Source organism: Nicotiana tabacum, chromosome 22, assembly GCF_000715075.1.
Source record: "Nicotiana tabacum cultivar K326 chromosome 22, ASM71507v2, whole genome shotgun sequence".
Lineage (NCBI taxonomy): Eukaryota > Viridiplantae > Streptophyta > Magnoliopsida > Solanales > Solanaceae > Nicotiana > Nicotiana tabacum.
Window position 1 is genome coordinate 19,772,525 of NC_134101.1, and position 13,803 is coordinate 19,786,327.

The window sequence follows — 13,803 nt, forward strand, 5'->3', positions numbered from 1 at the left end:
AAAGTCAGACCTGAGCCGGGGTACAGTCATGTCCCTAAGTGGAATTTCCTTTCCAATAACTCTTTGAACAACGCAACTTGCTCAAGTTATTCCGTTGTGGATTTTGATGCATCTGTTTCTTCTGGAACTTGGAAATACCTTGGCACCTGATAAAATTCTGGCGTTTCTTCCCTCGGGCTAACTTTATCTAGTTCGGGAGCGAGCGCATGTTCCTGGAATTGCTATGCCACGTGTTCCTTTTCTTTGCTACTGGAGATCGAAATTGCATTCATCTCCCTTGCCGCCAGTTGGTCACCCCTTATCTGTTTAACTTCTTCGGGCATTGGAAACCTCAGCAATTGATGATATGTTGATGGTACAACTTTCATCTCGTGCAACCATGTCCTTCCCAGGATAATATTATATCCCATATCACCATCTACCACTTCGAAAAGAGTTATTTCCATTACTCCTTCGGCGTTTGTGGGTAACAAAATCTCTTCTCGGGTTGTCACGCTCGCGAGGTTGAATTCGGCGATGAGTTTTGTGGCCGAAATAATGCTTCTGATGATTTTAGCTTGCTCCAATACTCTCTATTGTATTATATTGTCCGAACTTCATAGATCCACTAGAACACGTTTAATCTTAAAATCTAGCACATTTAAAGAAATTACTAGTGCATCATTGTGCGGTAGCAACAATCTGTCTGTGTCCTCCTCCGTGAAAGTGATATCGTCTTCAGCGACTTTCCGGAGCCTTTTGCTATGGGTTATTGATACTTTTGTCTTTTTTGTTGCAAAAAAGGTGACCTCGTTGATATCGTTCCCCCCGAAGATTATGTTAATCGTTTGGCGCGGGAGATCTTCTCCTGCTTTTGAGGGTTCTGCCTTGTCCCGATTATGACCATAATTGTTCTTAGCTCTGTCACTCGAAAATTCTCCAAGATGACCATTCTTCAACAGTGTTGCCACTTCTTTCCGGGGGTGTCGGCAGTCCCCTGTCCGGTGGCCATTTGTCCCGTGGTATTCACACCACAAGTTGGGATCCCTATGGCTGGGATCAGATCTCATTGGTTTCAGAATTTGTGCTTCTTTGATGTTTCTCATGGCTGACACCAACTTCACTATATTGACGTTGAAATTGTATTTTGACAACTTGGGGTAGGAAGGATCCCGCGCCCCGACTCTTCTTTATCGTGTAATGATCTATTATTTCGATCGCGATCAACCCTTCTGTCCATGGCGAACTTGTCCGCTGACTGGAAGCCTCTGTCGCGGCCTCGATCTGTTCGTAAGGAAAAAATTGGCCCCTCGAAGATCGTCTGTCCGTGTCGAGATAGTCTTTTGATTTTTCTCTGTTCTTCTCCCATCCTTTTGTCGACAATGGGAAGCCAACTTGATCATCTTCGATCCTTATATTTGATTCGTACCGGTTGTGGACATCCGCCCAAGTCGTTTCTTGAAACTCAAGCAGGCTTTCCTTCAATTTCCGGGAAGTATTTGAACTTCTCGGATTCAGTCCCTTGGTGAATGCTTCAGCAGCACATTCATCCGGGACAGCCGGGAGCAACATTCTCTCCTTTTGGAATCGAGTAATGAACTCTCGTAGCAACTCAGACTCTCCTTGCGCAATGCTGAATATGCCGGCCTTTCGGACCTATACTTTTCTGGCCCCAGCATGTGCCTTGATGAAAGAGTCTGCGCACATCTCAAAGGAGTCTATGGAATGCTCGGGTAACAATGAAAACCACATCAAGGCTCCCATCATGAGAGTCTCTCCAAATTCTTCAGCAAAACAGATTCAATTTCGTGAGGAGCTAAATCATTTCCCTTCACCGTCATTGTATAGGTGGTAATATTCTCCCGAGGGTCTAAAGTTTCATCATACTTTGGTACATCGGGCATTTTAAACCGCTTCGGGATTAAATCTGGTGTTGCACTTGGCTTGTATGGCAATTGAGTATACTTCTTTGAGTCTGGGCCTTTCAGCACCGGTGGTGCGCCCGGTATTTGATCCATGTAGGCATTCACTTCCCTCATAAACCGTAAGAGTTCATTCTTGAAAGGATCGTTTTCATTATTGAGGCCGGATCCGCTCCGCCCAGCCTCATCGGAGCCAACTTCACCCCTCAGGGTGTTGTTGTCGACCCTCTGCATTATTTGATTCGCGTGAGCGGAGGAACTGGATCTCGTCTATTCGCATTATTCGAAGCTCACGACAACGCCTAGTTCAACTCCGTCATAACCTTATCCTGTCGCGTGAGGTGGCCTAGAATTATCGCCTCTTATTCTTGTAGGACCCTTACCGCGTCAACGACATGTTCCTCCTCAGCATCATCGAGAGTTGTCTCTCGAACATGTCGAGGATATTTCCTGTCATGCACCGGCGTGGCGTCCTTCCCCTCATTGTGGATGTCACTGATTGAGTCCTCGAAATGAGGTTGATCCCTTCGAACCTTGGGATTGTGCGTGTTGTTAGCACTGTTATCTGCCATTCCTTATGATTTTTTGTAAGACAAAATAATCAAAACACGCTAGTAAAAATGGCAAGAATCAACTTAATTGCACGAGTGTCTAGGCCGCACGGTAGGCGCTAAAATATTTACCAGTAAAATGATACAGTTGAATTTATACGTGGTTTCTAGACAAGTGAATTAATTCAATCCTGAAATAAAAATATAATTTAAGAAATATATAAGACTTAGCCTTGATAGGAAGACAAAATGACAGAAATAAAGACTCTGGTAATGAAGCCTCCGGGCGCAACAATAATAAGAACAAGAACAGAAAATAAGAAGGTAAAATTGATTAATCTTTGAGTAGATTGTAGTATTAGTTTGCCAGAAAATTCGTGTACTTATAATGATAACAGATCCCACTATTTATAGATACGTTTAGGAAAGGAGGTCCTAGGATCGTTCTTTTATTTAATGTCAATTATGAGGGTCATAGATCAAGATGTAACAGTGAGTATAAATGTCAAATTCCTTGTAACGGGTAACGTACTTAATACTGTGGAATATTCTCCATTAAATGCTATCGGGTGAAGAGTATTTATTGAATCTTTATGAGCGTTATTCTTTCCTATGACAGACGGGACCGTTGCCTTCGGTTTTGGCTATCCCCCGTCATAGGTTCCACGTGTCCCTCTTTAGGGAAGCCACGTAGCATAGCATATTTTACCCTATACAAGTATGGATTTAAGTATAAAATTCATTAAAATTGCTGGAAAAATTGAGCTATGAACCCACATCTCAAACATGATGAAGAGTTTTAATGATTGAAACCGAAATCTTGAGCCTCTAGAATTAAAAATTTAATTCCGTCTGTGTATATAATTATAGATAAAATCAATATCAAAAAGAAAACTAATAAGGAACTATACTTTATGAATACATCAATTGCGAAAAGCAAAACAAACAGAATGTTGCAATTAATATAAACTGTAGAGACAGATTACTAGAGCTTTATAGATTGTAATTCTTTGGCCAAACACGTTCATTGACTTGAGGCAAAATATATTTTTTAGCTGTTTGGGCCAATTCTCTCACATCACTAGTATAAGTAATAGTTGAGTACTATTTAAAATACACCAAGTTTTGCTCATTTAGCCTCACTTGTCAATAAATCAATTAGATAGATTGAAGTACCAAATATTGTTCATTCCATAAAACGTGTGAATAATTTAACAAGATAAGTAGAGAATATAAATAAAAATAAAAACTAAAATGAACATCAAAGTTATGCTCCGCTAATAAAAGTTGTGAATAATTTTTTCATTTTTTGTAAAGATTTCTTAAATGTAGACAAAATTTAAGTGACCTCAAATGATCCTATTTGCCCAAATATCCCCATATCTTCTAGTATTTTTATATACGGGTATTTTTTTCCCTTCCTATACGGTCACCCCCTCCCCCTCCCCTTCAACAAAAAATTTCATCGGACCCGACTTTCCCTCCACATAGACAGATAGACTTAGCTAGCGTTTGGATATAAATTTAGGTGAAACTTAAAAAAAAATATTTTTGAAAACGAGCTTAATGAAAGTTACAATTGTGTTGGACATATATTTTACTTGAAAAGAATTTGAATTTATTTGAGTAGAAAACTTCAAAAACTACTTTAGAGTTATTTTGGGGATTTGAAAATTTTGTTTTCAAAATTATGGAAAAAAAAGTTAAAATCTATAAACAAATAGATATTCGTAAACAAAATTTGAAGAATGACTCCTAAATTGTATGGCCAAACGGGAACTTAAAAAGTTCCAAATGTGGAACCCATTTTGGACTCCAAGATTTGAGGGTCAAAATAAGCAAAAACTTTATGCATCTTTAGTATAGTACTACTACACAACTTAAACAGACTGTTTTTTTCTTGTTGTTCTTTTTTCTTTTTGCTGGCATTTTTATTTTGCAGTTCCTCGTTTAAAAAGGGACCAGAAATACAACAACAACAATAACAACAACAACAACAACAACAACAACAACACTAACAACAACAATTTCAGTATAATTCCATGAATGGGGTATGAGGAGGGTAATGTATACGCAGACCTTACCTCTACCTTGAGGATAGAGAAGCTGTTTCCGATAGAAAAATGAACCAAAAATACAAAAACCAAAAAATAGAAAATAAAGATATACCTCAAAATCAAGTCGTTTTATTTTTCCATTATTATGAGCAAAAGAAAGAAAAAGAGATAAAATTTACAGACAAAATCCGCTCGTGACTCATAATATAATCTCGCGTCTATCGTAGCTCATTAAATTAGTCTACACTAAAATTATTCATTTATCTTTGTTGGAATTCATCCTTTTTAACGAAATACTTGCTAGCAAGAATAATCTTTTCTACCCTTATGTCAGTAATGTTCATAAACATTAGCAATTATGTGGTATGATGGACGAGGTCCATTCGCCTTTAAACTAAAAATTGTATTTATTATAACAATTATTCTTATATATCAAACAATGTGTTATAAGATATAGCTCAAAGTAACAATATAGAACAAGGAAAAATAATCTAAGAGATATAGAGAGAAAAAAGATTTTCTTATTTCTTCTTCGTTTGTGTTATCTTTTCATCTATTATAAGGCCTTTATATAGGCATGAAAAATGAAGAAATATGTCATTGAACATGTCATTAAGCATTTGAGATCATGGAGGAAGATCACGGGGAGGTTATGGAGTTACAATCATAACTGTCACGACCCAAAATTCTAACATGTCGTGATGGCGCCTATCTCGATACTAGTCAAGCCGACAATCTCAATAAACCACAATTTCTTTTAAGTTTGAAAATATAATATTTAAACACAATCCACAAATCTCGCAAATACCGATACAAACACTCCCAAAATATGGTGTCACTAAGTACATGAGCATCTAATATGAATACAAGTTTGGAAAATACGGTCCATAACAGTATGAGACTAAGTATAGTAAATAAGGAGATAGGGAAGGAGAGGCAAGGTCTGCAAAACACGACAGCTACCTCAGAATCTTCGAAAATCAACTGTGCGAAAGAATCAACACTCGCTATGTCCGAAAATACTTGGATCTACACACGAAGTATATGGTGTAGTATGAGTACAACCAACTCAGCAAGTAATAATAATAAATAAGGAACGGAAGATAGTGACGAGCTACACAGTTACAATTCATTTTCAGTAATGCCAGCAGAGAGTAGACATGCTATCAATTCTAGCAGTTTAAGTCAAATCAGTTTTATACAGTTCAAGTTCATGTTATCCGGGTATAAAATCTTTCAGAGAATTTCACAACAATGACAGATAGCAACTAAGTGCAATAACAAATGAAAAGCAAGTACAAGCTCTCAGGGGTATAGTTACTCAGCTCGTCACAACAGCTCAATCACTCGGCTCTCAGCCCTCATCACTCACACTCAATGGGTACCCCCGCTCACTGGAAGTGTACAGACTTCGGAGGGGCTCCTACAGCCCAAGCGCAATAATCTGCATGGACAACTCACGTGTTGCTCGGACAACTCACATGCCATAGTGTAAATATCTAGATCCGTACGGACAACTCACGTGCTGCACGGACAACTCACGTGCTGCACGAACAACTCACGTGCTGCACGAACAACTCACGTGCTATAGTATAATATCTGGATCCGCACGGACAACTCACGTGCTATAATATAATATCTCTCAATAAGGCCCTCAACCTCGCTCAATCATAAATCTTTCCAGTCTCTCGGGCTCTCTATAGTCATGATACCCAGCCCAAATAACAATAATATGATGCATCAATAATGAACAATAGAGATTGAGATAAAATAAACAAGTAAGTTATGGCTGGGTACAAAACAATAATTTAGCATATAATTCAACATGTACAAGACCTTTGTGGTCTTTACAACACCATCACATAGCCTAAGAATGCTTCACTGCCAAATTTTTATAGCACAAAAAAGGCACACAGCTAACGACAAGCTTATTTAACTTTCCAGTTTCACATAGCTAACGACAAGTTTCACGGAATGGACCAAGTCCCCATTTCCCACGGTGTACGCCCACACGCCCATCACTTAGCATATGCGTCACCTCCATAATACTCACATAATACAATAATTTGGGATTTCATACCCTCAAGACCAGATTTAAAACTGTTACTTACCTCAAACCGTGAAATTCTTATTCCGCTAAGCCTTTGCCTCGTGAATTGGCCTCCAAACACCTCAAATCTAGCCATAAATAATTTGATTCAGTCAATAAAATTTATTGGAATTAATTCCACAAGAAAATACAAATTCTTCATAAAAATCTGAAATTTAACTCAAAAATCACATGTGGGATCCACGTCTCAGAATCTAACGAAACTCACAAAATCCGATAACTCATTCAATTACGAGTCCACCCATATCAATTTTATCAAATTCCGATAACAACTCGACCTCCAAATCTATAATTATCGTTCTTGAAAAGTTTTGCAACAATCTTGATTTCTTCCATTTAAATCCGAAATAAATGATGAATATAACCATGAATTTATGAAATATAATCACTTTTGGATATAAGACACTGACCCAAGTTGAAGTCGTAAAAATTCTCTTTGAAATCGCCCAAATTCGAGACTCAAAACTCACAGATGAGTAAAAATGGCTAACTCACGTCTTTAAGCATTCTGCCTAGGCAAGTCGTATGTGTGAAATGCGACTTTGCCTGATTTTCGGGCAAATATAAACTACTACTAGCCTTCATTCAGTCAACTATAACTTTTTGTACAATTATCCAAATTATAAATAGTTTATTGTTCTAGAAACTAGAATCAAGGGGCTACATCTTTCATGTTTTTATAATTTTCATATTTCTTATAGATTTCGAGATATAAGATTCCAAAGTCAGCTTTTTGCATCAGAAAATTCTGGCAAAATTGCTTTACCAGCATTCATTCAGTCGACCATAACTTTTTGTAGAACGGTCCAAATGGTGAAAGGTTTAACTTTCTGGAAACTAGAATCAAAGGACTACAATTTTCATGTTTTGAAACTTTACAGATTCCTTATATATTTTGAGATATAAGCTTCCAAAATCAGTTGTGCGATTACACCAGTTGCTGTCCAAAAACAGCTTCTGCAGCAGAAAAATTCCAGCAGCTTCTTTTATCCGAAATCCATTCCGTTAACCTTCTGAAATCCACCCGAGGACCTCGGGACCTTAACCAAATATACCAACATGTCCCAAAACACAATACGAACTTAGTTGAGGCATCAAACTATGCCAAACAACGCCGAAATTACGAATCGCGCATCGAATCGAATTATGAGTTTTCAAATCTTTCAACTTCTATATTTTGCGCCGAAACGTAACAATCAATTCCGATTCACCTCAAATTTTATACACAAGTCATAAATGATATAACAGATCTATGAAAAATTTTCAGAACTAAATTCCGACTCCGATATCAAAAACTCAACTCCCCGGTCAAACTTCCCAAAAATTCAACTTTCGCCATTTCAAGCCTAATTACTCTACCGACCTCCAAATAATTTTCCGGACACACTCCTAAGTCCAAATTCACCATACAGAGCTATTGGAATCATCAAAATCTATTCCGAGGTCGTTTACACATAAGTCAACATCCGATCAACTATTTCAACTTAAGCTTCCAACATGAAACTCATTCTTCCAAGCTAACTCTGAAATACCTTAAAACCAAAACCGACAATTCACACAAGTCATAATACATCGTAGGAATTTATTCAAGACTTCAAATAGTTGAAAGGAGTGTAAATGCTCAAAACAACCGGTCGGGTCGTTACAATCTCCCCCACTTAAACATATGTTCGTCCTCGAACGTGCCAAGATTGTTCCTAAGCCTTTAAATCAATGTTCCTCCTTGCCATGCACATACCTAGGGGTGATCTCACGTCACCCTATTCTATATAGGCCTGACAACATAACACAACCGAAAATCATTAATTTAACCTTAGCCCTAAACTTGGAGCCCAATTTCTAACACCCAGAATTCTTTCCAATATCTAAATCTCACACACCGTATAAGTCTGAACCAGCTATATCAAGCCATGGCCATAACCCCAGATATAATCACATTGCATACTACATAACTCACATGCTCGTAGTACCATTCCCGATCATAGTAACTACTCCAAACCAACCAAGTACAAGTATTAAACCTCACATAAAGCCCAACCTCGTTCCAAAACCTTTGTACACTGCTGATAATAAAAGAAACATGCAAAAATCTCATGACCCCTTATCAGAGCAACAAGTCATGGAGCTCTCTCGCCCCAACCAGAGCCATAATCACTTTCTAAGCCGACTTTCAATATTATCCTCCCAAATATACCGTAATCAAACCTGATAGTACCCATTCTAGGTCCAATGACCTTATATTATTAAACACAACAATCCCACAGACACGCCACATCAATATAACTCAAGCCACAACTGCGCAATCCGTGTACCCAAATATGGGAGATGTCTCAAGAAAGAGAACCGTATTGCAAGTTCAACAAGCACCACCACAACCGCAATATTACAACCAACTCCTCAAATTTCGTGAAGAGGATAACTGTAGGCGCATATGCACAATTGTAGAGGAAGGAAATTAATAAATCACATAAATTATCATAGAAATATAATTCCCACACACGGCACGGACAACTCACGTACCAGTAATATAAATCGTCTGGCATGGTCACAGGCCTCCAGTCCCAGCATATCATACAGGAGCAATTAAACAAGTACACATGTATATGATAATGAAATAAGATTCTCATGCTCCTGGACTGGTATAAATAACATGTCATAGCGTAAGCATGTGCAAGGTCTGCTATCACACTTCAAATCGGCAAGTTAACGCATAAATAGTAACTACCCCGTTTATTCAGGGGAATTAGCCTCTTTCTAACCTCAAATGTAGCACAAATAGTTCTCAACAAAGGTACGAACATGAGAAACGTTATAACTTTACGCTTAACAGTCAACTCTAGGCATATCATAGCCTAAGCATTCTTTCGAGTATGAATACTTGCCCTGATGCTCGCACATTGGCTCAAACCTCACATATATGCACACTTATAGCGCGTAGCTATCACAAATAATTAATGCAACTAGTGCCTCCACTGAGTTAAAATAAAATACTCACCTCAAACAGGCCGCATCCCGAAACAATATACTTTTGAGAACTCCCAGTCTCCAAATTCATCAAACACGTGAATCACCGTAACTGATCCTAACTCCAGCACTAGAATGACTAACACATATTCCATTCACGATCTTCCCATAAGGAATACTTTCATAATTCTTCCGTGCCATATAGCAATAATTTGAATATCAACACTCTATCAACCAGGTGAGTACTGCAATACCAATGAACATCCGTAAGTCAAAACATAATGCGTCTTTTGAAATGCGCACCCTTCTCGGGGATTACCGAGCAGTTATAACATTCATCTAATTATCTGAAATTGACCATTATGTACAAAATTCGTGATCTTCCTTTCAAGAATGAACTATCACCTTGTACATGTAAAACTTAATCCCGCGTCACACACCACATCTATCATGCCATCATGTGACAAGAACGAGAATCTCATTATCAGCTTTGGGTAACCAGCAAATTACATACCCGGTCATTCAGTAACCTTCATCTTGCTTCCTTCTAAGAGGAATTCATAATACACAACACGTTCCCTACACCAGTAGAATATATCCGGTTCAACCCATGGTAGAAACCATTAAGAACACTTTGAAATCCATTTGCACATAACCAAGCTATCAAAACTAAATCCCTTTAACTCGACCAAGCCACGCAGGTTACCAAACCCAAGAATATTACCACCAAAATTTATGTAAAGACTCACAACACCATAAATACCCCATAAATATCACAACTATAACATTCACTCAGAAAATACCTTATGTGAATTTAAAAAATTTCATCATTCCTTTCTTATACTGAAATGTAGAATCCATAGTCATATAAAACTACCGCAAGTCCCAACACCTTCAAATGCAAGTCTCAGATTTTATCCATACACAAGTCCGGAAACATTCTCAATTGCTATATATAATTCTCAAACCCATTAGAATTTTCTCGGGAGTCACCACTTTGCTCAAATCTAAATTGTACCCCCTAAACGGGCCGAAAGGCACAAGCCCCATTAGCACAACAACCCCCAAAGAAGTAACCATGCCTTAACACCACCAATCAAATTCATACTTCGTGCGCACTACGTTCTTAAAATAACAATTTAATCATTCCATGATTTCCATATTTCTATAAAGTGCTATATAACCCATATTCAGGAATTTTCTTACTCGAGTCATCCTCGATCTCCATCTCTGCAAGTCATAACTGATCCACAAGTTTGTTTCCGACCAAAACTAAAATTTAACACATAACCATGAAATCAAATTGTCAATAGCAGGCTCCCCCACTTAGCTTTAAGCTGCAATTATATAAACTTAGAACCCGCAAGGATTTCTCCTTCTCAATTACCATGATCTCGCACCGTTAACCCGCCAAACTTCTCAAAGTCTTTTGTTAAGCTTTTCATGAACATTCTGAATCACCAGCCACAGTCACACACTCTACCTCTTACCAGGTAGCAAATAATATTCCTCACAAAAGCTTCATCAACATCACGCCACCGCTAACTGCTCATAAGAGATAACTCACCTGTGGAATTCCTTACCGACATCTTCTAACGACGTTGCACTGGGTGCAACGACCACGTAATCAGTAAAAAAATTTGAGCTCATGCTCACCCACCATTTGTATAAGTCTACACTTTCCCTATTGACATCAACTGAAAGTTCAACAATACCTTCCGAACTCAAGTCATATTGCATCTGAACTGATAATCAGATCTTCACATCCCTCTTCATTTCAAACAAACTCCTTTCTGCCATATTCAATCTTTCTTCGTACAATAACCATCACTCTGAATAAAGTATGTAGGCCAAATCACATTCTATCGCGATTCCAAATTGTTCTACACTTTCTCAAGGCACGCGACTACCATACCACAGAATCCATATGCTAATCTGCCACTCTTACTTCGGTTAAACCATCTCCTTTAAGAAACTTCTCAACCTCTACTTCTCCTACTTGACCTGCTAGTACTTCAACCACCGCGAAACACTTCTCCTCATGTCTTCCCTCATACTTTGCTGCCCAACGGTTGTATCAAATCAAAATGCATCTCTATAGCACCTGAACCAATAAATTATTGCTGACTCTAAGCCTCTTCGAAGATCATCTTTATCGAGCCATCAACATTAGAAATACCCATTTGATTCTAAACCGTTGCACACAACTATCTCTGGCAACCGCCCCTCATGCACCATTTCATAACACCCTGCCCTGAAGGCGAAATCTAAGAAGACCGTAATACCGGTGGACCATAATGCGTTCAAACAAGGACGGCGACACCGCATCACAATGAAAATTCGACATGCTTGCAAATACCAAGTCTTGTTGCTTTAACAACCAAACTTGGACATCTATAGTCCAATTGCCTTTCCTTCGCTAGAATTAATTACTGAACCCATTAATCATGCACTGAGAAATCCTCTCTTCGAGTCATTCACTGCCTTAACACATAACGAGTACCTTACCATTACACCAATATTGTGCGATAAAAATGCATAGCCATTGTAGCAACACATGCACAGTCTCGAAATCATAGAAAATACAGAAATTGAGCTGGAATAAAAGAATATTCTTCTGCAAGGCTACGATAATAGCCTGCCCGAACACGCAAGGAAAAACATCCTGCACCACGTTTGCAATACCACTACAACTCCTCGACGCCCAATTGATAACAAGATCTTTGCATCGCATAAGATTGAGTAGGAAGGAAATAAAGGCACAAGCCTCAATAGAATCAAATCGCACAATGAGGAAATCAAGAAGGGAAGTGGTCCTAACAACCCTGTAGCCTCTCGAAGATAAGTACAGACGTCTCTGTACCGATCCGCAAGACTCTACTAGACTTGCTCATGACTTATGAGACCTATGTAACCTAGGCTCTGATACCAACTTTTCACGACCCAAAATTTTAACCTATCGTGATGGCGCCTATCTCGATACTAGTCAAGCCGATAATCTCAATAAACCAAAATTTCTTTTAAGTTTGAAAATATAATATTTAAACACAACCCACAAATCTCGCAAATACATATACAAACACTCCCAAAACCTGGTGTCACTGAGTACATGAGCATCTAATATGAATACAAGTTTGGAAAATATGGTCCATAACAGTCTGAGACCAAATACAGTAAATAAGGAGATAGGGAAGGAGAGGCAATGTATGCGAAATACGGCAACTACCTCAGAATCTCCGAAAAATTAACTGTGCGAAAGAATCAACACCCGCTATGTCCGGGAATACCTAAATTTGCACACAAAGTGCAGGGTGTAGCATGAGTACAACCAACTCAGCAAGTAACAATAATAAATAAGGAACTGAAGATAGTGACGAGCCATGCTATCAATTCCAGCAGTTTAAGTCAAATCAGTTTTATACAATTCAAGTTCATATAATCCGGATATAAAATCTTTCAGAGAATTTCACAACAATGACAGATAGCAACTAAGTGCAATAACAAATTGAAAGCAAGTATAACCTCTCAGGGCAATAGTTACTCAACTCGTCACAACAGCTCAACCACTCGGCTCTCAGCCCTCAGCACTCACACTCAATGGGTACCAGCGCTCACTGGGGGTGTACAGACTCCAAAGGGGCTCCTATAGCCCAAGCGCTATAATCTACATGAACAACTCACGTGCTATAGTGTAAATATCTGAATCCGCACGGACAACTCACGTGATGCGCGGACAACTCACGTGTTATAGTATAATATAAGGATCCGCACAGACAACTCACGTATTCCACGGATAACTCACGTGCTATAGTATAATATCTCACAATCAGGCCCTCGGCCTAACTCAGTCATAAATCTCTCCAGTCTCTCGTGCTCTCAATAGTCATGATACTCGGCCCAAATAACAATAATATGATGCATCAATAATGAATAATAAATATTGAGATAAAATAAACAAGGAAACTGTGACTGAGTACAAAAAAAATAATTTAGCAGATAATTCAACATGTACAAGACCTCTCTGGTCTTTACAACACCATCACATAGCCTAAGCATGCTTCACTGTCAAATTTTATAGCACAGAAATGGCACATAACTAACGATAAGCTTATTCAACTTTCCAGTTTCACGGAATGGACCAATTCCCCATTTCCCACGTTGCACGCCCACACGCCCATCACCTAGCATGTGCGTCACCTCCAAAATACTCACATAATACA

General features: G+C 38.6%; 1 protein-coding gene across 1 annotated transcript; it reads right to left on the reverse strand.

The window, feature by feature from the left end:
- Nucleotides 1-221: 221 nt before the first annotated feature.
- Nucleotides 222-1,085, reverse strand: LOC142175734 (uncharacterized). The gene is made up of 2 exons (XM_075242715.1): nucleotides 654-1,085; nucleotides 222-572 (listed from the first exon to the last, which is right to left on the reverse strand). The coding sequence occupies exons 1-2, from the start codon at nucleotides 1,083-1,085 to the stop codon at nucleotides 222-224; spliced, it is 783 nt and encodes a 260-aa protein (XP_075098816.1).
- Nucleotides 1,086-13,803: the final 12,718 nt, after the last annotated feature.

Excerpts from the sequence above, each read along its gene's own strand:
- LOC142175734 (XM_075242715.1), bottom strand. The coding sequence starts at position 1,085 with ATGAGAAACATCAAAGAAGCACAAATTCTGAAACCAATGAGATCTGAT. Across the intron at positions 573-653 it reads TACCGCACAATGATGCACTA|AGAGTATTGGAGCAAGCTAA; the intron begins GTAATTTCTTTA and ends ATAATACAATAG.